The sequence below is a fragment of the Lentinus tigrinus genome (genome assembly GCF_003813185.1).
Source record: "Lentinus tigrinus ALCF2SS1-7 unplaced genomic scaffold L226scaffold_6, whole genome shotgun sequence".
NCBI classification, from domain to species: Eukaryota; Fungi; Basidiomycota; class Agaricomycetes; order Polyporales; family Polyporaceae; genus Lentinus; species Lentinus tigrinus.
The window spans coordinates 1,177,612-1,199,283 of record NW_027137915.1 but is presented as its reverse complement, the minus strand read 5'-3'; the positions used below and the strand labels follow the sequence as shown (position 1 = coordinate 1,199,283).

Sequence of the window (21,672 nt, the reverse complement as noted above, 5' to 3'; positions counted from 1 at the left end):
TGTAGGATTGAATGCTCATATGTATGATTGGTTGTTGCTCTTGAGACGTCTGTGGGTCTCTACTTTCCTCAAGGTGGTATTGCGACTTCTATAACCTGGGCGTGTCAAAACCCATGCTTTTGGCGACTGACGTGCTATGCATCTGTCAGGTGCCTTATGTGAGACCTTCTGTGGGCCTCCCATGACCAGGGTTGGAACCTATATATAAGAGCATTGGTAAGCCTTCCTCAACCACTCGTCTCCCCTATCGTACGCTCAGCCCGTCTCCCACAGCACGAATTCCACAAACATGTCTGGTAGTGGCCCAAAACTTTCTTCTCGCATCCGCCAGGGCATACTGAACCTGTCGGGGACGACATTCGAGACTAAGAGCACCGCGGAACGGCTCTTGGAAGAAGACCGACAGGAGCATCACTGCTTTCACGGGAGGGTTGGATTTCACAACCATCTCAGCCACCAGTGAGTTCAACCTTAGCGGTACTAGTGGATTTACTCTCGTACTGAGCTTCTGTCAGTTTGTTAGCAGCATACGACCTGGGTGCCTCAGCGTCGCTCTTGCAGAAGATCTATGACGTCGAAGTCGAGGATCAGTCGAACATTCAGGTATTCGAACGGAAGGAGGGGAAGAAGGAATCTGTCAACGAGAATATCACCGTCCAGAACTGGACGAAATTCTTTGGAGATGAGAGGTGAAATGAACGATCTGACGTCTTGAGTCATATTAAAGCTGAAATATCGGGATAGATACTATGCAAGCTATGTGAACTTCTTCACTCAGGAGATTTCAACCCGCGGGGTTGGCGAGGTGTTGGAACAGTTTGTCTTCGCTCCCGGGGCCAACGGGAATGGGGCGTATATGCTCTTGAGATTCGTTGGTGGAGCGTAAGTGCACCGTTGTCTGCAATTGGAACTCTGAACGTATGCTTACATCGTGTTGTTCCAGGTTGCACCCACTGATCCAGACAGGGGTCAGTGCTCGGAGATTTATATGATGCCCTTGGCCGATGCTGACTTTCACGCAGTATGGTGCTGAGTTCGGCAGTGACGCGATGGTGGCTCAAGGTAAGTGAAATGTAGAGTAGTTGGCTGTATAAACTTCATGCTAACTGCCGTGCTCAGCCCTGGCTCAGACGGCCGTCCACTCAGCGTTCTGGCCCGAAATATTCGACCTCGAAAAGCCACCCCCCTCTCTGGACACCATGACACACTCTGCAAATGCCGCGCACCGCCATCCATCCAAAGGCCATTCTCTTCTCTCGATTCTGCGCCAGGCATACGACTCCGATATCATGAAGCCAGTTATGCCCTACGACCCGGACGCCCTGCTCTCCGCCCGCTTCAAGGCCGCCTGCACCGATGGCCGCCCTGCAGAGATCCGCCGTCTCTCCGCACTTTGGGAGATCGATGTCTCCCGCGGGCAGGCCGAGCTCGACGAGAAGGTGGAGGAGCTCCTATGGACCGCTACGTTGCTTCTTGCTGGCACTGGCAAGCGTGGGCGCAAGCCCCGCCTCGACTTCTTCTTGATGCACATGCTCACCGCGGCGCTGTTCGTCCCCTCGCTCCTTACTGCGGTGCCGAGCTTGGAGTTCAAAGCTACACTTCTGCGGGCGTTCGTCCCTGTCATCCTCATGTATCTCACCGTACGCGGACGCCCACGTATCGATCCGGGACTCCTCATGTCCTACTCCGCCTTCCCGCAGCCGCCCTCGGCTGGGAGTCCTCCTTTGCCAGACGCGTCCTCGGTTGGAGATCCGCGCTCAGCGGCAGACGCAAGCTCTTGGCCCGCTATCGTCGCGTCCGTCCTACATGCACCCGACGCGCACACAGTTAAGGCGGTCCGCTCGCTGTACTACGCGGCGCAGCGGTACGGGCGTACACCTCCTGGAGGCGCTATTGGGGCGTTCGATGCAGAGGGTGGGGAGACGCACGAAGGAATGGCGCAGGTCGATGGTACGATTTTCGTCCGGGCGGCAGGAGTCGTGATGGATACGCTTGGATGGGTGTCGCATGGACAGAAGGCGGGGTCTTGGGATCGGAGTGCGTTGGGTTGGGATGATGCTTGGAAGAGCGAAGACTAAGTAGTGATGGTTAAGGGAAGAGAATGCCGGGGGGACTTATGTTATGTTCATTGTGTAGCTGTATGCTCTGGTATATCATCGCGTTCGCCCGCGGGACGCGTCTTGACGTCGGGCACGTGATCGTGTCGGTGCCTCGTGTCGGCCATGAGTTCAACTACGCACAGGCGCTTGTAAAGTCCAACAAAGATCCCTTCTTCCCACTCGCTTCCCTCGACCACCTCGACCCGACCGCCAACGCGACGCCCTCAACCCTCCCACCGGTGTGTTCGATATTTTCGGCGCAACACACACCCACCCCAGCAAGAGTAGCAAGACTGTTCGATCTCGTCGACGCCCCGGATCACCCACTCGGTCCGTCCCAGTGTCCATTCCCTATTGTTCGCGTTTTCACCATTGTTCGCGCTATTAGGCAGGTGCACCACGCGTATTCTGGCATTTGAAGCTGTGCCACGTAGGTTGGATCACATTGATAACAAGGTGCGCGTCGAATGCTTGAGTGGCAACATTTCCGTCGTAACGAGTCAAGTCTCTCAACCTGTTCTGTTCTGTTCTTTCCTTCTGCCCACCCCGCTCCTTCATCTTTGCATCTGTTGCAGTGTTGGGGCAACTGTCTGCCCACCGGATTGTCCGGCCGAAGAGAGCCTTGAGGCATGCAGGCCACTGCGGACAGATCGCGATGAATGCCTGTGCACCCTCTTGTGGGCGTTGGCACCTCGTCACCCTACCCTGTCCGTGTCGTGTGTCACGAGCTGCAACCATACTTAAGTGGTCGGCCTATTGTGATGTTCTGTCTGCATGTTCAGAGTGATTGAGGGCCCAGACACGACGGGTGTCTCTGCATGCTCTGGTAGGCACAGACAGATGTGCCTTCGATTCACTTCCATCTCCGTCATTCCCGTAGTTGCTCATTTCTGTATGCTCATAATCTTCGTTACCAGGGTCAACAGATTTACTGACGCCGAACTATGAACACAAGCTCGTACACACTGGTAGAAGGGCGTATATCTCCGGGTACGCCCTCGCACTCCCCTCCACCATCCCGCGACGGCCCCAGGAAACTAGAAGTCTCCCCTGCCAACTCCGACGACTCCTCTATTGCGTGCGACCTCTCAGACCTCTCCTTCAACTATGAGCGCAACTCTCGTGGTGAGATTGTGCGCGTATCGAAGGGCTCTTCCAAGTCCTCTACGCCTCCTACACCCTCAGACTCCCCGCCGAAGGCACCTTCCCCCAAGCTTGCGCCATCCACCTACTCTCGTCCGGCCCCTTTAGCCCGTTCAGAATCACTGCCGCAAGAATCTTTATACCAGCCTCGACAGTTCCAACGCGCTGCCTCTGGTCCCCTCGCCATCACTCCGGCGGGGACATCGCGCGGTTTCGCAGCGCTTGCAGCCACCAATGCGGGGACGGGGCGCAAGATTATCGGCGGTGCGCGACGTGTTCGGCTAGAAGGTCTACCCGAGGGAGAGCCTCAGCCAAAACCCACCGCATCCTCCTACGGGTTTGACGAGAAGGAGAACCAACGTGCCGCTCGTCTGATTCGTCCTGCACGGTCAATGGCCAAGGTGGATAGGATATCGGAGGTCAATGAGGAGGTTGAGCCACCAGTGGCACCTTACGTGGGTACTCACCTACCCATTCGACCCCGACGGTCAGCAAGTCTTAGTGATGCTCCGCCGCCCATCGAGCCCCTGCCAGAACGTCCGATAGGACATATGCGGCCCGGCACTTCGCTTGGTGCGCGCAGGGTGACTCTGGAGGAGAAACTGCGGCAAGAACGCGAGATTGCATTGGAGGAAGGATATGCGAACGCACGTCGGGAAGCGGAGGAGGCGGCAGGTGCGTTCTCGTCTGTATTCGCGCAGCAGGGTGGCTCTGACGGCTAGCAGCACGCGCGCAAGCGCAAGCACAAGCACATGCTTTCCCTTCTGCTCCGTCTCCTACACACATGGCGCAACCGCACCTACGGCACCAGAGGAAAGACTCGGATACTATGCGTGGTGCGAACGGCTCACCCACCGTGGTCGACGCTGGACGCCATCGAAGAAGCGATCCAGCTCTGGATAATCCCACTCATAAGCAAACACAGTGGGATGATGGCGAGCTTCCGCAGGCTCCACTGCAAGTGACGAAGTCCGTCCCCCATGCGATGCCGCAGACACAACAAGGTGGCAGCAGGTCTATCATCGTATGTGTTCTACTTGTCCGCTAATACTTACTCATCTCGAGCTGACAACGCTTAGGTCAACAAGAAGACGTACCAGCGCCTAGACAGGATAGGCAAGGGCGGATCTTCACACGTCTACAGAGTCATGTCTCAGCAGCACGAGATTTTCGCCGTAAAGCGTGTCAACCTCGACAAAGTGGATCCGGACACAATGGCCGGCTACATGAACGAGATTGCGCTACTGAAGCGTCTCGACGGCAACCAGCGTATCATCAGGTTACTAGACAGTGAAGTCAGGGGTACGGGAGCTAAGGGTCAATTGCTCTTGGTGATGGAGTGCGGAGAGATCGACCTTGCGCGGCTCCTGCAGGAGCAGCAACGCGAGGTCATGGATCCGGTGTGGGTTGCGTACTATTGGAAACAGGTAAGATGTCGTCACGACGTGCGCTTTAATGCAACCTGCTTACCCCCTTGCAGATGCTCCAAGCTGTGCATGTCATTCACGAGGAGAAGATCGTTCACTCGGACCTCAAGCCCGCCAACTTCGTGCTCGTCAAGGGTCAGCTCAAGCTCATCGACTTCGGCATCGCCAACGCTATTGCGAACGACACGACCAACATCCAACGCGATCACCAGATCGGGACCGTCAACTACATGTCTCCAGAGGCCATTGAGCTTGGAGAGGGCATGCGCCGGTTGAAGGTCGGCCGACCATCTGATGTTTGGTCACTAGGGTGTATCCTGTACCAGATGATCTACGGGCAGGCGCCGTTTGCGCAGTACGCCGTCGTGCAAAAGATGAGGCTTATCCCGGACGAGAACTATGTCATCGACTTCCCGGAGTACGCCGTCCCTGTGGGGCCACGAACTAAGGACAAGGACGCACCGCCTTCCCCACCGCAGAAGCTGGAGCACCTCAAGGTCCGCGTCCCGCCGAGCATCATCAATACGATGAAGAGCTGTCTCGTACGGAATCCGAAGGCCAGGGCGACCATCCCAGAGTTGCTTCAGGAGAACTGGCTTGAACGTGAGTCCCCTCGCTTCACTATCTAGGCGTTGACTTACGCATTCGTGTTCTAGCCGAGCCCAAGCCAGTGACGCCGCCGCCTCCGCCGCCTGAGCCCGTCTCTGTCCACACGCTTGAGCTTCAACTGAAGGACGACGAGACTATCATCAACGCCCACTATATGAAGCAGCTGCTCATATACGGCCTCAGGATGGGAGCAGAAGGCGGTGGGGCAGGAGACTGGACGGAAGATCGTATCGCGGCAGATGCTGAGGTTCGTGCACGCGTGCTCTTCCGGTTCCAAACCTGACTGACTCCCTTGTAGCGTCTCGTCGGGGAACTGAAGAACATCAACCGCGATGCCGCGTTATCTGCTACAATGGGGGGCCAGGCACCGTGATATCGTGAACGCCAGCCCTTGTCGCCTCGAGCTGTTAGCTGCACCTGATGCTGCTATGCTGCATATGCCACCCCTCCACGGCGCATCAGCGAGCCCCAAGCTTACGCATGACTTCGCTGCCAGGTCACGGTGAACGGCAGCGGCACGTACGCGCCACTGGCGCGGCGGCCGACACATGTCGCAGGGTTTCAGTATGTCTGTTTTCTGGATTGCATCTGTCTGATTATCTCGCTATGCTATGTCCGCTGTCGTTCCACCTTTCGTTGCATCTACTCTCTTCTGCATCCCGTCTCCAGGCCACTTTGTCATTCAGCCTATGCGCATCCAAGCTCTGGCACTTTGTGTAATGTGTTTCTAGACCCGGACCGGTCCTCGACTCCTCATCATCGATATCTCATATCTCAGTACCGGTTCATGGTACACTTGGCGAACCCTCATACTGTACCACCATAGTCCTGCATCCCACGTCGCTGTTTCGTATGCAACACACCAACGCACACATGCCATTTGTATGTTCTCTCAGCATTAAGTCTCGGCCCCAAAATTTAAGATTCCCCTTAACTCTCCCCCACGTTGTCGTTGCGTTCGAGTCGCTTTGGCTGTTCTGAATCTGCTCTGGGCTTTGTTGAGTTTGCGTTGCTGTCAAGGATGAGCCTAACTTATATATGTAGTGAGTTTGACAGTTAGTTTACAAGTTCCAGAATTGACACACAAACGACCCATGCTCTCTTCTGCCTCTGGGATAACTGCATCTACAAGACAGTCATCGTACCTCCTGACGACTCGCAGGCCTGAAGTCAGTACAAGTTGAAGTATATTCTGTGAATATTGAGGTTGCGGTCAGTGTGACCGGCGGGAATTGCCTTATATGGGGTACCGACTGTGGTGACTGTTTTATGTGACGCTTCTGTGACGCGCTAATTCCACCTCTGCAAGGTAGACGCCTGCAGTCCAGCTCGTCTCCTCCGTCTTCCCCTGTGGTCCCAAAATGCGTTCTGCGCTCTCTTCACGCGCGGGTCGCGCTGTCTGCGCTGCCACGATACGCGGACGCCAACTTGCGACCCATGCTACAACGACACCTGCCGTTACATATGCCGAGAATGCAAGCCTAAGGGCAGGGAGGGAGGGGGCGTTGCGTCCGCACCTGGGTATCGAAGTCAACCCGAACCATGGTCTCTGGGGGTTCTTCCGGAGGCAGGAGAAGGACGGGAAGGTGACTCATGAGACGGTTGAGCCGATAGACGTGGTACATGACAAGAGTGGTACGTCTGCCGTGTTTCTTGCAGTTCGGACGTGTACTCATGCTTGGAATTGTGAACTGTAGGTCGGGCGTGGACAGCCGCGGAGCTGAGGCGGAAGAGCTTCAAGGACCTACACACGCTGTGGTATGTCGTCCTGCGGGAGCGTAACCTGCTCGCTACGCAACAAGCAGAGGGCCGGAGGCTGGGAGCAAACGAGCAGGCTCTTGGGTTGTGGGACAAGGCGTACAGGGTATGCGTTCATTTCATGATCCTCTTGCCTTACCTGCCATGCCGTTCGCTCCCTCCTACCTATTCGGACCATATCCCCGCTCTGTTGAATTCACGCTGACGCTCTCCTCGCACCCCTTCAGTGCCGAAAAACGATGGCACGCATCAAGTATGTCATCAACGAACGGCGACTCGCGTACGAAGGTGCCATGCAGATTCACAACGAGAAGCGCGACGAGCTCCTGCAGCTAGCAGACGTGGAGCGTGCGATGGAAGAGGCGAAGGCTGCTGAGGCCGCGCGGAAGGAGGAGAAGGCGAAGAGGCGACAAGGTGGTGTTGAGGATGTCGTCTCGCAGTCGCTCTTCGAGACTGTTCCGGAGGCTGTTGCGCAGAAGGCGTAGAGTGGGAGAGGGGTTGGTGTATCCTACTACTAGACACGGTAATTGCATGCTCGTCCAACGCTCCCTCCTCCATGGTCGTGTCCTAAACTCCTTCAAGGCGATCCTCGTTGTCCTGGGCTGACGTGTCTTCGACGTGCCCTGTGTTTGTCACATCTTTGATTGTTTGGGCGAGCCGTCGACGCTCCTCCCGAAAAGCGCTGCTCAGGACCAACAGCGAAGTTGTAGACATGCTGCCTCAATGCTAACCTCAACGAACCGATGATCAATACACAACTTACCAGACTACCAGCGTACGTATCATCGTCATGACGAAGAACCTGGGCTCCCCACGGTGCTCTCCTTCCTTCCCGCATTTCGTGCGCCCCATTGCAACATGCCATGGCTCACGAAGCAGTCGCGAACGTTTGTGTCCTCGTACATCTCGATCTGCCGTCGTCCTCTGCGGAGCATATGCTCTATCGCCGATATGTCTCGGGGAGAGACGGACGTCGCTTGGGTCTTGAAGGTGTACCGCACATAGAGCTTGAACTTGGGCTGAGCAGCTGGAGGCTTCGCGTTGACCATACGAAGGGCTCTGCACTGTCACTTGAGTCGGATTGGAATGGAGCCTGAAGGTGTAGTGGTTCTGCTGACCTTCTGTACAGCGCAAGAACTTCTTTCTGCAGCCCCGAACGCCTCAGAGACATGATACGCTGTCCTCCTGTGCGTTAAGTAGCCTCCTGAGGTACGACAGGCATAGGAGAGCAAAGGGAAGGGTGTGGATGGCGTGACTTACTGTAAGCGGAGGGTGAACTCGGCCGAGCTCGCACTCCGGACTTCCCGGACTCCACGAATGGTCACGCGTGACGGGGGTGACGAGACGCGTCTGCCGTCACGGTGACGCGTCAGAGAAGTCTTGCCTCCGGACCTCCATCATCCTCATCCTCAGGCCCTCAGGTCCCCCACTGTTTTCCTGCCGCGCGGAAAGACGACTCGTTCTCACTAAAAATGCTGAGCTTATGGCCGACATGCTCCCGGTTACCTGCTCTCGCCCCCGCGCGACTAATGAACGGCGTCTCGGGTGTATGTAAAGTCAGAACACTGGCAACAGTCTCGAGTACTTCAGAACCTGGTGTCGCGGACCCGTCGGCATACTGCATGGAATACGTACGGAAACGCGACTACGAGAGCTATCTGATTGGCTCGTTCTATCCTCGGGAGTTACAGGGTGCATTCTTCGCTCTCCGTGCGTTCTATGTGAGTGCTCGGTCTCATTAACCCGTCATGTTCGGTGCATAGCTCGGCCATGGAGGTGTGGTATGGTTCTGCCACAAGTAAGATTGCGGCCTCGTTCTCAGCTACGACCTGGATGGGTTGGACCCGAGTGGCATGAAGTCCGCACGGTAGCATATGCAACGGCCATTTCTCCCGATCATACGGAGGGTCGATCTTGTAGTCTAGTCGGGCCATATGGACGCGTACTAACCATGTGAAACAACACAGGTTGAACTGGCTTCTGTCCAGGACACAGTATCCAATGCAATGATAGGCAAGATGCGCATGCAGTTCTGGCGCGACGCGATCAAGAGTATGGCTGATGTACGTTTCGTCGCCCTCTATCGTGACGATTCTGAACGCCACATAACTTAGGGCAGACCGCCGCAACATCCCATTGCGATCGCACTCCATGACGCCTCCCGAAGGGCGAACCTCCCTGCATACCATCTCCGCAGAATCATTGATGCAAGAGTACGTACTGCGTCGGTTATAACCTTCTGAGATTGCGGGCGCGTCATCCTGACGCATTGCCCAGGACGCTGAGCTACACACGCCCACGCATCTCACGGTGGAGTCGTTAACAGCCCACGCCGAGTCAACAACGTCGACCTTCCTCTATCTGCTGCTTTCTCTGCTTAACCTCTCATCGGACTCCACGGCTTCGCATGCGGCCTCTCATCTCGGTGTCGCGCAGTGTATCCACGTCTTGCTGCGTGCACTTCCTTACCATGCGTCCAAGGGAAGGATGGTCATTCCCGCCGAGCTCACTGCGCGTCACGAGGTCCGCCAAGAAGACGTGTTTCGCAAAGGTGGGAATGCGAACGGAATATCGGACGCAGTGTTCGAGTTTGCAACCGTGGCGAACGACAACTTGCTTACAGCGCGGGAGATGTTCAAGCAGTCGGGCAGCGGCGACGGCAAAGTGCCGCGCCCTGTCATGCCAGTATTTCTGTATGGCGTACGTCCCTCAATCTAACTCTTCGCAAACCTTGACGTTACGGGCCGAGGAAGAAGGATGCTGACATGTTCGTCTTCTGACATATATAGCTACCGACGCGAGGTTACCTCGGACGCCTTGAGTCCGTCAACTTTGACGCGTTCGACCCGTCGCTACAGTTGCGGGACTGGAAGTTGCCGTGGAAGATTTGGCGGGGATACTACAAGGGGGACTTTTGACGCGGGTGCAGGTGGTTTCCGGGTGGCCGGCAGCGGGGATTGCGGGCGAGCATTGCGTAGATTTTACGATACATTGCGCAGCGAATGTAATGCGATTGTCCGTGCATATGCCGGTGTAGGTTCTGTCGCAAAGAGCTGGTGCAAAACGGCTTGAGCGCAGGCGTCTGCGGTGGCCGATCTGGCACCGGATCCGAGGGATTGCAGAGGATTTGGATGTCCGCCTGCCTGGCCCAACGCTTGTCTTCCTTCTCTACCATCTTCCCCCATCTCCCCCATCTCCATTCCCGACCCCGGCACTTCTGCCCGCTGCTGCCGTAGTGGCGAGTGTTCCCTCCCCGACTACCGCAGACCCCTTACGCACCGCACCGTCTCCTGCGTGCTCCTGCGACCCCCGTTACCCCTCTGGCCGAACACTGTGCTCCTGCCGCTCGCCTGACGCCTCTGTTGGACCTCCTGACGACACCCACCACGACACCCACGACACCCGCTGTACCACTCACCACCATGGATCGTCTTTGCGGTACGTACACTGTGGCTCCGACCACTCCAAGATGCTCATGACGTCGTGGTCGTGCATAGATGAGATACTCCAGCTCATCTTGAATGAGCTCAACGACCCCGCCGCGTTCTCCATGCTGTCCAAGCGTCACCAGGAATTCACGAAGGACCCCTACGTTCGCGCAATGTATTTCCTCACACGCTATGGCCGTATTCAAGCGTTATACTGGGCTTTGGGACGGGGGAAGCTGCTGAGCGAGAGGATGTTAGATGTGCGTATTTCCTGCCCTCATACTTGTCTTGTGACGAGCCTCCCCGTCCCGCGGTCGCCGCAAGAACTCGGGCGGATAGTTTGGAGCTCCGAGGGCTGGAGGAAGCCCTTTACCTCATCGGACATACCGTTCCCGGGCGGAGGGAGAGGGGAGCGGACTGCATGCCGCCCTGTCATCTAGGCACATGTTCCCGATGGCGGCTGCGGTTGTGCAGGCGGCGGCCCTCAGGATTCATACCTGTGGATAGGGCGTGTATGCTGCGGTGATTAGCTCCTCTAGTTTCAGTGTTGTTCGGGCGGGCAGGCGGTCACCATACCGAGGACGCTCGGCCGCCGAAAGTGACCAAATGCTAACGCTCCCAACCCCGTAGATCCTCCTCGGCAGCGGCGCTCATCTGTCGCGATACCTCGTGCAACTCGCGATGCATCACTACTTCCGGACTCAAGTCACGTTCATCAAGGCGCGCTGGGTGCGGACATTAACCTTTCCGGTCTTTGCGCACTTCCTTGCAATCGCGGCGCGGATGTACGGCAACATACCAGCGGGGAAGGGCGAGGATGACGGGAACATCTTGAGTCTGTACCTGAAGCAGAGCAGGTTCCCGACCGAATACCGAGCGGCTAGCTGGGAGCAGGTGAGGGATGTCGTCGAGAAGTACAAGGTGTGTGAGGGAGGTTCCCAGAAGCATTCCCAGTAATTCTGACCGCGCACACGGCCTCAGTTTATCCCATTTTCAGATAAGGTGCGTCGCAAAGCTCTTATTATAGGGTTTAGTACGAAGGTTTGATCGCTGCTTTTACTCCGTAGGACCCTATGATGGCTCAGTTCCCACTGGTCTTGGCCATCGAACCACGCCTGCTGCCATATGCGCGCCTTAATGGATTCTCGATGGACCGCAAGGTTAGTGAGGTCATCTTCTCCGGAGTTTGGTCGCTGATAATGACGTCTTTACAGTATCGTAACTTTGTCTTCCGCAGAATGTTTGAGAAACCGGCGATCATGTTCGAATCTCGAACGACTGAAATTATCAAGAATGTGCGCGAGCTCTCGCGGTTAGACCCTGAGTACGAATCCGTTTATCTGCGAGCTCCGCTCGTGTGTGTTCTCTCAATGGCTCATGTGTTTTGCGTTCCCGCGTTCCTTATGATTCAGCATGTTCCTCAGTCGTACGGTTGCGGCCGAGATCTGTATGGAGGCAAAGACGAACGAGCTTGCATATACGGCGTTAAAGCGTCTAGACAAGGAAGGTGTCCTGCGGTTTGAGCTGTCGTACGTCACCGCGCCGTTATACATGCACACCGACACGTCTCGCTCACCTATAACCGCTCGCAGCTCTGTCGTACACGACCTCATTAAGGCGAGTGAACACCGAGGCGACGGCCCCAGTCCAATGAGCTCAACTAACGTCCGAACAGCTTTTCCAGAATACACGGTCGGTGACGACGCTTCATACCGCAGAAGTCCTTCGGATTCTTCACAAGGATTTCCCCTCGGAAGACCCCACTATTCGCCTTGTGCTCCTCCTCACGATCTTCTTCGTCAACCCTTGCCTTGTCCCCGTGTCTCTCGAGTTCAATTCCAAGACCTCTGCGGCCCTATTGCGGTATGTCGAGAACTGCAGCGATAAGATCAACGACTTGAACCTGGGTCCGCTCACGCGGAAGGACATCACCGAGATCCTCCTGAGCAAGTTTGTCCCTGAGCGATTTGGCGGCATTTTGCAGTATGCACGGTCGATCATGCAGCTTAGCCCGCGCGAAATGCGTGGTGTCTTGACCGACGTTGCGCTGGCTTGTCTGGAGATCGGCTGCAAGGGCAAAATGCTCGCCAAGCTCGTAGAGACCTACGACTACCTCGAAGACATCATCGCGACGCATATCGTGAAGAATTACCGTATCCAGGTTGAGGACCTCCCTCCTCCCGAAGACGAGGCCGCGTGCAAGACGTACACCGCACCACTGTGCGCCGACATACTCATGCGGCGGGGACTCCCGCTTACGTTCGAGGAGGCTACAGCCGGGTCTTCTGCGCCCGCTGCCCAGCCTGCACAAGCGCAAGCGGATGACACTGAGGCAATGCTGGTGGATCCTGCCCAGTCGCCCGACGGCGATGCCGAGGAGCACACAGAGCATGCGGACGGAGCCGAGGACGAAGAGGATGAGGGTGCGGAGGAACCCGAGGCGGCTGCTGAAGCGGAAGAGGAGGATCTGGTGCGTGCTTGTCTTATATGACCTCTCGACTTCTGCTGCTGACTGCGCGCCCGCAACCCGGGTGGTGCCATTCTATAGGGCGCCATTGGCCAGGACACCTTGTCTGCGATGATCCGGAAAGACGAGTTGGTACCGTCACGACGGAGGCGTTATCAGGTGCATTATTACATCCACCAGGACAACTTGGGCAATTCGCCATATCCATCCGGTACGTACGTACGACCGAGGCCCAGTTGCCGTCGCTCATGCTGTCATCTCTCCGTCCTTTGCGGCGTTACAGAGTACACACAGGTCGGGAAATGGCTACAGGAGCATTACGGCCAATACAGTGCCGTAGCTGCCGTGGTCAGACTTCACGCGGTGATTAACCAGAATCCCGAGGTACGTGTCTCCGTCTTGCATCGGCTTCCCGGCCGATTACTAGTTACTCATGTGTTGCGTGTGATAGATCGTAAACCCCCATATGCTCATCATGCAACGACCACTCCCGGTCCGCTTACCTGCGCCGACGACCCTGAAGCACTTCAAGCTCCTCGCGCGGCTCGGACGCGCCCCGAGCATCTGGCTCTACGATGACATTGAGACGGGCATGGAGTTTTACTTCAGCGAGGAAGATTACCTCACCCCTGAAGAGCTAAGCGGCGCCTCTCACTCTAAGAGCTCCGTGAACAGGTCTCGGCGGGCGAGGCAGGTGGTCAAGAGCGAGACTAGCCCGACACCCGGGCCGTCTACCGCAGGCCCCTCGCGACTAGCGGACAGTTCATCAAGTCCCGCCTCTGGATCCTCGAGCAAGAAGCGGCCTCGCCGGAGCGTGGCAACGTCTGTCAAGTCGTATGTTATCCCTGACAGTGACGATGAAGACATCGCCGTCGAGGGCGAAGACGAATCCTTGCGGCGCTTTGTGAAGAAGAAGAAGGCCGAGACGAACATGCAGCGCTGGATCAAGCAACTCGACGTCCTGCTGAAGGAGGAGCAGAGGAAGGTGCGTACTTGCGGTCCGGTTGCTGTGTTGCCTCGGTGTGGCTGTGTCCTCGAATGGGGAAAGTTGCGCAAAGGGAATGTCCGGTCCCTCTTTTCGCAACTTTCCTTTCCGGATGCCTGGTGGGAATGCGCATTGGCGGATCTCCTCCGGCGCAGTTTTGGCGGTGCGAAATGGCTGTTACAGGACATATGAAGCTGCCGACAGCGTCTTGTATGTTTTGAGTTTGAGAGCGGCGGAGTCCGGCAAGGCGACAGACTGCCGAGAAAATAACGGCTTTCATGGGAATGGATTCTGTGCAACGGGACCGCGGACCGCATCCGGATCTGTGCCCTGGTGGTCCAGAACCGCGTCGCGTACGGAAGGTTTTGTATGCGGACGTGGCAAGAAGCGGGCGAACGGGGTAGTTCCAAATGGTTGTTTTGTTTCGACCGCACTGTGACACCTCGCCGCTCTCGTTTGGCCCAGCCACCTCGGAACGAGCTCCGTTGGTACACGAAATTGCCGTGTTTCAAAGCATTGCGCGTGCATCACCGCTAATCATATTGCTTTGTCCCAACAGTACAATGACAGAAAACGCCGGATACACGCGTCGACACCACCAGGCGTAAAGGTCAAGGTATTGAAGGTGCGTTTACATCTGCGACCGAGATGGGCGCGCTGCTGATTGTTTGAGCGATGCTAGACCGAGTTCCACAAGTCCCTCGCTTTCAACTTGCCCCGCCTGCGCCGGATCGATCGGGACAAACGCGAGAAGCTGTATGGGGCGGACGTTCCTGACGAGGACTGCAGCGAGAGTGACGCGGACGAGTATCAGTATCGGACCACGCGCTCGAAACGACGCAAGGTCGAGTTCTAGGATGTCTCTGGGTTGGGCCCTCGTGGCCGTCGCGTACCTCTCTCTAATCTTTCCGTTGCATCGCTACCTCACTATCCTCACTGTCTCTGTCTCTGCACATCCATGGACGAACACTAGTTTCTCGTCACACACGGTTTTTCTTCGTTGTTTTGCCTGTCTGGGCTCGGCTTGTTCTCATCGTGCGCGGATGAAGGTGTGAAAGTGTAGCGGTATAGGCTAATCTTGTAGCTAGCCCTGGCTAGGCTGGGTTGTGTGGAGATAATGGACGGAATGCGGAGATCGGACCGAGCGGGGGAGGTCGTGTGGCTGGGATGTCGGGCCGGAGAGTAGGCTTCGTGCTGCAGCCCCGTTGCACCGGGTTACGGGCGCGCTGGATGGTCCGCGGGAGTGGCCCCGAGCAAGCGACCCCAGCCAGGTGGCCCAATTTGCCGGACCACCCGACCTTAGACTATATCACCTTTCACCGCGGGGGTTCTGAAAAAAATTCGCGCATAAATACCCTCCTGCGCCGCCCCCGCCAGTCCGACCATGGACGTCGACACCGACATGCCAGGACCCAGCCAGTACCGCTCCCCGCACCCCCGCCACACCCCCGAGGCTGCCAGCGACTACCCCTCGCTCGTCATCCGCAACGTCCACCTCCCCTTCGAGTCCGACGACCCCACCCTCGCCGACCCGCTCTACAACGTCTACTGCGTCGGCAGCCGCGTCGACCGCGTCGAGCTCGCCACCCCGCACGGCTCGCGCAGCGTCAGCCACGGCAGCAGTGGGCACAACTCTCCCGCACGACATCCCGAGTACCACCACTCGAGCCCCCCCGGAGGATCTGCACACGGAGGACGGGCTGCGGGGTCCCCTCGCCAGGGCCACGCAGAGCTTGATGCGCAGGGACGGGGAATACTTTTGCCAGCGTACGTCCGTTCTTCCATCCCCGTCCCGCCTTTTCGGGCACTCACGCCGACGCGTGTCGCGGCGATCTTGCGATAACCTAACAGACTTTGCCATGCGCACATCCACCTCGACAAGTGTTTTCTGCTCGATCAATGCGATGAGCTTGTCACCGGGTATGCCGTTCTTATTAAATAGGCGCCCTCGGTTCCTGTCGCGCCGCGAGGAGCCTGAGGCGTGGTATGTGCTGCCCATACTCATCTCTCCGACGATCACAGCAACTTTTCCGAGGCCCTGCGCGTCACAGCGAAGGCAAAGAGTACCTTCCCGACGAACACAGAAGACTTGTACGATCGAGGCCGGAAGCTGATCGCGCAGAGCATCGAGTGCGGGGTAACGCTGATGCGCGCCCATATCGAGGTCGACGAGACCGTTCATTTCGCGTGCGTCGACACTGGCCTCCGCCTCCGCAAGCTCTTCCGGGACATCTGCCACATACAGATCGCAGGTGAAGCACTGTCTTACTTCTTCTCCGTCTCTCGTGGTTAATGGGTTCTACGCTTCGCCAGCCTTTGCACAAGACCCTCTGTTCGCGTCGGCCTCCGACGACCGACCAGGGCTTAACCACGCGCTGCTACAAAGTGCCGTCAGGCGACATGGTGTTGAGGCTGTAGGGTCTGCGCCATACGTGGAACCCAGCATCGCCCACGCTAAGCGCAACATCGAGCTCATCTTCGACATCGCCTTCGAAGCCGGGATTCATGTCGACTTCCATCTAGACTACAACCTCGAGCCAACAGCAGAGCCTCTGATCTGGTACGTGCTCGAGCAACTCCGACAGCGGATCCAGTCAGGCCGGTGGCGACATGGCTGTCACGTATGCATTGGACACGCGACGCGCCTCACCCTCTTTTCACCGGAGGAATGGGCAGCGGTGCGCGCGGCGATTGTGGACGAGCGGCTCCCGATCTCGCTAGTAGGCCTGCCACCGAGCGATTTGTACATGATGGGCCGGGGATTCGAGTACGCGCCTCGCGGGACGCTGAACGTGCCCAAGCTGGCTACCGAATACGGGCTCCGTGTGGCCATGGCGGTCAACAATGTCGAGAACGCGTTCACGCCCCAGGGTCCCGTGGACCCGCTTGGACTCTGTCCGCTCGGCGTCGCGGTCTTCCAAGCTGGCACGAAGACCGACTGCCGCTCGCTTCTTGTGAGTTCTTTTGCTCCACTGGACCGCATGCCAGCCCTTCTCACCGCGTGCGTATACAGGAGGCAGTCACGAACAATGCCCGCTTGGCCATCGGCGGATTCCACAAGGGCTCGCCCTCGATATCCCTCACGCCTGCACCTGGCGCCATCGCCGACTTCGTCCTCCTCCACGACAACGACTCCCTGCACTCTGCCGTGCTCAACCCTTCCTTCTCGCGCACCACCATCCGGCACGGCACGGTAGTCGCCCGGCGCATCCAACAAAGCTGGATCCTCCCACAAAAGACACCTTCTCCCGATCCCATTCCTCCGGAGTAGACGGATAATCTTCTTGCTGTCCCGGTTTTTTCGAGCCATGGCTTCGTTACGTTGGGACCATTGACGGTTTATGACTGCTGGATAACTGCATACCTCACCGCCACGCATGATACCTCCTTCCTCATTCCCCCTCCACCTTCACCGTCATCATCTCCCTCTCCCCCATCCGCTCATCGATTATCGACTTTCCACAGCTATCCGTACACCCACCACTCACGCTTCCGCTCGCGCTCACGTTCACGTCCGTCATCACGCTTCGCACCTGCAACCTGCTCTATGCCTGCTGTCGATACCACGCCATGCGCATCGCAGGAGAGGTCGCTCGCCGCGAGTACGACCCCACACCGCCTCTGAGCACGAGCTGGGCTGATTTATTGTGTATCATATTCCGTGTACTTCTACCCAATCCCCCAAGCATACGCATAGACACACCTGTAGTAGGGATATTCGAGTCGGGCACCACGGCCCGAGGGCTTAGTGACTTAGTTTCTTGGATTACGTTGGTTGACTTCTAGCGATTTCTGCTGAAGGCTTCTAGATTTCCAAGGGTGTTCTAATACGATACAATGTTGAGAGTGCCCTATGGTCTGATGAGAATGGTACAGCGAGGCGAGCCGTTGCTGGATGTACTCTCCCGCCTGTAGAAATCAGTCGCGTTCAGCAAGCATGCCGATGTTGTAGAACCTACATATGTATGTTCACGCACCGTGATGGGCCAGTACTTCGGATTGCTGTCAGAATACGTGAAGTAGGAAGCGAACGCACGTATGGGATAGAGTACCGGTCTGGAGTCATGCCGTCTGTCATCCCTGGTGGTGCGCGTACGCGATGGAGTGCGCTACGGATCTGGTCGTTAGACCCTGACAGAGAGGTCAGTCAGTCAGAATGAAGAGGACAGGCAAGACAGGACAGCCAGGCTCACATCGCTGCAGGAAGTCCCCTGCGTTGACCATCACCGCCCCGGGTACCGGAGGACATTCTGCAGCAGCACGTATCGCCAATCTGGCCTACCATGAACTTCCCGGGGCGGTCGGGATGCTCAACCTTGAGCCCGCCGACGTCGTCCTGGAAGAGCAGCGTGATGCTGCTGAAGTCGGAGTGCGCGCCGATCCGGGACATCTCCCCGTCGACAAGCTTCTTCGCGAGCACGCTGGGGTAGTGCATGAGTCGCTTCGACTGGTCTCTGCCCGAGTGAAACTTTGCGAGGTGGTCCTCGGGTATCCCGAGTCCGACGGCGACGGCTTTGAAGATCGAGATCTCGACGTCGTAGCATTTCTGCGACAGGGACAAGGACCATAGTCAGCGGCGAGCCCACAGATGCCATGGTCTTGCTTTCTTTGAGACGTATAGAAGACAATCACCCAGTAGAAGTCTTGGCATGCCTCGTTGAAGCCGGGTAGCACGCCTTCCGGGAGCCAGATGTTCTTTCCGAGGATGCTGTCATCGTGCCCACACGAGAAGTTCTCGATGACGTCTGGCTCCTTGTTCCGCATCTGTGCAACCTCTTCGGAGTCGTTGCTCTGCGTGAACTTCTCAATTCCAGGCGCGGTGTAGCCTACGCGAAGACCGCTGGTCAGCCACCTAATACCGCTAGAAGAAGAGTTGTAGGATCGTCAAACCTCGATTGATGTGCGGAATGCCATCCCGTCCCACATGGTGTCGCCTGGTTCAAGTCAGGCAAGAACAGAACCAACCCAGTTGAACAGTTCATCAACCTTCTCTCCATAGTTCTTGGGGTACACGAAGCCAAAGCGTTCGAAAGAATCGAGGATAGCTGTCGCTGTCTGTTACTTGGCAGAGCCGTCAAGGAACCCAGAGAAATCGACTATCGGACTCTACCGCCAGAGTACCCAATCAGGACGTTGGGAGTGGCCGCCGGCTCGGATGCTCGCTGCTCGGCCATCGAGTTCGAGCGCCGATGCAGCGAGAGCGACCTCCGAAAAGGGGCGGTGATAGTCTGAAAGAGTGCCTGCATCGTCAATACCGTAGTGGGGAGAACGGTCGAGGGGGAGTCCAAGGGACAAACTGCGCAGGCTGCCCTGTCCCTGGACCTATATACTGTATCGCATACATGATGCAGCTAGTATGGGCGTTCAGAACATTCAGTGTCCCCGAAGAAGCTGAGAACTTCCTGGACGGCGCCACGCTGCAGTCTGGACCAGCCTGCCACCCACGCCCACACGATCTACGCTCTACTGTCAGATGACGTGAGCACCCAGTATAGGCGATACAAGGGAATGAGGAGTTTCGGGATATGCAGCTTACTGCCTTCATTCTGCCGGTGGGAAGACGAGTAGAGAGCATCATGCATCTGCTGCTAGTTTCTGGGACTTTGATAGGTTCGGGACACCAGATGGAGGACCGGGATTGCCGGAGACGATGGGATGCAGAGACGGTGATATCTTTGATGACATCACGGAGTACTGGTACAGATACAGTGGTACACTAGTGCAAGGATGTCAGCTTCGCGGGATTCATCTTGACAGGGCTCCCGTTCGACGGACCTCGGACTTACATTACAAGACATATGTTCGCTGGATGGCCCGAAGCTGTCACTCTCATCCCCATTCTCTCAATAATTGGATGCAAGACGTCGCATTATGTACTCCAAGGCCTGTGGGTGATTCATTTTAGTATTTGCAAGCACAGGATAGCAAGTATATGCGCGTACAGAGATCGGCTCGTACTTGGGAGGCTTGTCGGCAGTGTAAGTGCCAGGAAGGCACTCCACCACGGCGGTGCGTTCCTGGTGCTACTGTCAACCTAGATGGAGCGGGACTGCCAACATATGAACTTACTGGTGAGCAGAACTAGCACAAAGAGAAGACGTGAGATACACATGGTGATTGGAAATGTTGAGAAGGGAGTAACGTACGTATGGGATGGAGTACCGCTCAGGAACCATGCCGTTCACTGTCTTCGCATTGAGAGGTGCGCGAACGCGGTGAACGGTGCTCCGGATCACGTCGTTAGACCCTGAATAGCCCTTAACGACATGTCGTACGCGTCCACACATACTGGACTCACATCGCATCATTAGGTCGGCAGCATTGACTATGAGCGCGCCTTCCACCGGTGGGGCACTCTGCATGGACATTTATCGAGTGAGCGATACGTGAGCTCTGCGATCGGTGGTACTGACATTGAACTCCCCAGGGGTGTTTGGATCCTCGATCTCAAGACCGCCAATATCATCTTGCAACAGCAGGGTGATTGAACCGAAGTCGGAGTGAGCACCGATCCGTACGATCTTATCGTCTTTGAGCTGCTCAGCGGGAACGCTGCACATAGATACATGAGTCCTTTTGTGCCCGAGCTTGCTAGTGCGGCGGGAGGGCCATACCTGGGATAGTGCAGCAGCCGCATCTGGTTTTCGTGCCCGTCGTGGTACTTAACGAGGTAGTCCTCAGAGATGCCGAGGCCTACGGTAATGGCTCTGAGGATCTCAAGCTCCGTCTCATGGCACGTCTGCAGTACAGAAGCGATAATTTTAGTGACTGTATGCCTGAACAACGGATAATTGGCAGGCTACGGACCGAGTAAAAGTCCATGCAAGCCTCCTTGAAGCCGGGCAATACGCCGTCTGGCAACCAAATGTTCGGACTGCCGACGTTTTCTTCCCAGCCGCACTCGAAGCTTTCCTTCACGTCTGGGGCTTTGGCGCGGCTGTCTTTGATGTCCTTGTCATCATACAGATGCTGGACTACTTTCTCCCTCCCAGGCGCGGAGTAGCCTGATAAGTGCGTTAGAGAGGGACAACGAAAGTCTGAACAGAGACAAATACCTCTGTGGTGAGTCCCCGAGGGAGGATGCGGCGCTAACTGCTTGACCTCCATCGGTTGGTCGAAGAAACGCTTCGACTAGAAACAATATTGTCAGCAGGGCACGTCGTCTCAGTGCAAAAATTACACATACCCACTCAAACATCCCCTTGATCTTGTCCTCAGGAATACCATGGTTGATCAGATACACGAACCCAACCCGCTTGAACGAGTCAAGTATCGCGCTCGCGACGTCCTGCTTCGCAGAGCCGTCCAGAAACGGCTTGAAGTCCACCACGGATATCCCATGTGCATCTCCTAGTAGTACAGACGACATGTCCAGGTAGGATGAATGTCAGTAGCTAGTGCGTGTCTGACGACGCCGTGGGCACGGTGGAGGTTCCAGGGAGGAAGAGCGGCGGCCGTGGGTCAACCGATAGTGGCCAGCCTGAGGAGCGTCCCGAGCTATCCGAAGAACCTTGTGCCATACTAGTAACTTGTAACGCGGAGCTTACCCCATCCTTCTTGATCATACGAAATCGAGCGGGTTGCAATGAACAAGGCCGTGTTACGAGACAAGGATCATAGTCGCTGGCAAGCGGCAGCGGTTAAACGGCATATGCGAAGCAAGAGGGTATGATGTCCACGGGGATCAGACAACTGTCCTGGTGATCGCAAATTGGTCCGCCGTAAGTGGCTCGTCGGTCCTGTCTTTACGGCACCT

General features: G+C 56.7%; 9 protein-coding genes across 9 annotated transcripts; 6 read left to right on the top strand and 3 right to left on the bottom strand.

Moving 5' to 3' along the window:
- Positions 1–261: 261 nt before the first annotated feature.
- L226DRAFT_611012 (uncharacterized protein) lies at positions 262–2,192 on the top strand. The gene is made up of 6 exons (XM_067686225.1): positions 262–459; positions 516–689; positions 745–882; positions 944–968; positions 1,023–1,062; positions 1,120–2,192. The coding sequence occupies exons 1-6, from the start codon at positions 290–292 to the stop codon at positions 2,076–2,078; spliced, it is 1,506 nt and encodes a 501-aa protein (XP_067538377.1). The 5' UTR covers positions 262–289; the 3' UTR covers positions 2,079–2,192.
- A 1,442-nt stretch (positions 2,193–3,634) lies between these two features.
- Positions 3,635–6,067, top strand: L226DRAFT_600618 (kinase-like protein; the record flags this gene model as incomplete). The annotated part of the gene is made up of 6 exons (XM_067685676.1): positions 3,635–3,917; positions 3,965–4,266; positions 4,322–4,669; positions 4,723–5,272; positions 5,326–5,525; positions 5,577–6,067. 6 exons carry the CDS (start codon positions 3,635–3,637, stop codon positions 5,649–5,651), a joined length of 1,758 nt encoding a protein of 585 aa, XP_067538376.1. The 3' UTR covers positions 5,652–6,067.
- A 572-nt stretch (positions 6,068–6,639) lies between these two features.
- On the top strand, positions 6,640–7,670 carry L226DRAFT_611010 (mitochondrial 54S ribosomal protein uL29m; the record flags this gene model as incomplete). Its single annotated transcript, XM_067686224.1, has 3 exons — positions 6,640–6,913; positions 6,976–7,142; positions 7,264–7,670. The coding sequence occupies 3 exons, from the start codon at positions 6,640–6,642 to the stop codon at positions 7,519–7,521; spliced, it is 699 nt and encodes a 232-aa protein (XP_067538375.1). The 3' UTR covers positions 7,522–7,670.
- L226DRAFT_532572 (uncharacterized protein) lies at positions 7,441–8,289 on the bottom strand. The gene is made up of 3 exons (XM_067680285.1): positions 8,155–8,289; positions 7,800–8,095; positions 7,441–7,718 (listed from the first exon to the last, which is right to left on the bottom strand). The coding sequence occupies exons 1-2, from the start codon at positions 8,205–8,207 to the stop codon at positions 7,825–7,827; spliced, it is 324 nt and encodes a 107-aa protein (XP_067538374.1). The 5' UTR covers positions 8,208–8,289; the 3' UTR covers positions 7,441–7,718; positions 7,800–7,824.
- A 276-nt stretch (positions 8,290–8,565) lies between these two features.
- L226DRAFT_458098 (uncharacterized protein) lies at positions 8,566–9,954 on the top strand (the record flags this gene model as incomplete). Its single annotated transcript, XM_067675422.1, has 5 exons — positions 8,566–8,757; positions 9,004–9,099; positions 9,151–9,249; positions 9,314–9,736; positions 9,826–9,954. 5 exons carry the CDS (start codon positions 8,566–8,568, stop codon positions 9,952–9,954), a joined length of 939 nt encoding a protein of 312 aa, XP_067538373.1.
- A 242-nt stretch (positions 9,955–10,196) lies between these two features.
- L226DRAFT_332261 (uncharacterized protein) lies at positions 10,197–14,928 on the top strand. The gene is made up of 14 exons (XM_067674011.1): positions 10,197–10,474; positions 10,534–10,724; positions 11,095–11,385; positions 11,446–11,466; positions 11,532–11,624; positions 11,679–11,788; positions 11,877–11,993; positions 12,057–12,081; positions 12,140–12,934; positions 13,013–13,142; positions 13,215–13,315; positions 13,383–13,916; positions 14,476–14,541; positions 14,599–14,928. The coding sequence occupies exons 1-14, from the start codon at positions 10,459–10,461 to the stop codon at positions 14,770–14,772; spliced, it is 2,664 nt and encodes an 887-aa protein (XP_067538372.1). The 5' UTR covers positions 10,197–10,458; the 3' UTR covers positions 14,773–14,928.
- Positions 14,929–15,318: 390 nt separating this feature from the next.
- Positions 15,319–17,187, top strand: L226DRAFT_458949 (Metallo-dependent hydrolase; the record flags this gene model as incomplete). The annotated part of the gene is made up of 5 exons (XM_067675482.1): positions 15,319–15,683; positions 15,768–15,836; positions 15,939–16,168; positions 16,230–16,870; positions 16,930–17,187. 5 exons carry the CDS (start codon positions 15,319–15,321, stop codon positions 17,185–17,187), a joined length of 1,563 nt encoding a protein of 520 aa, XP_067538371.1.
- A 918-nt stretch (positions 17,188–18,105) lies between these two features.
- L226DRAFT_332266 (uncharacterized protein) lies at positions 18,106–18,755 on the bottom strand. Its single transcript, XM_067674012.1, has one exon. The coding sequence runs from the start codon at positions 18,678–18,680 to the stop codon at positions 18,195–18,197; it is 486 nt and encodes a 161-aa protein (XP_067538370.1). The 5' UTR covers positions 18,681–18,755; the 3' UTR covers positions 18,106–18,194.
- An 801-nt stretch (positions 18,756–19,556) lies between these two features.
- L226DRAFT_504243 (thymine dioxygenase) lies at positions 19,557–21,658 on the bottom strand. The gene is made up of 11 exons (XM_067677974.1): positions 21,103–21,658; positions 20,972–21,047; positions 20,724–20,920; positions 20,531–20,655; positions 20,330–20,468; positions 20,215–20,272; positions 20,063–20,163; positions 19,986–19,997; positions 19,859–19,933; positions 19,703–19,801; positions 19,557–19,632 (listed from the first exon to the last, which is right to left on the bottom strand). Exons 1-10 carry the CDS (start codon positions 21,283–21,285, stop codon positions 19,760–19,762), a joined length of 1,008 nt encoding a protein of 335 aa, XP_067538369.1. The 5' UTR covers positions 21,286–21,658; the 3' UTR covers positions 19,557–19,632; positions 19,703–19,759.
- Positions 21,659–21,672: the final 14 nt, after the last annotated feature.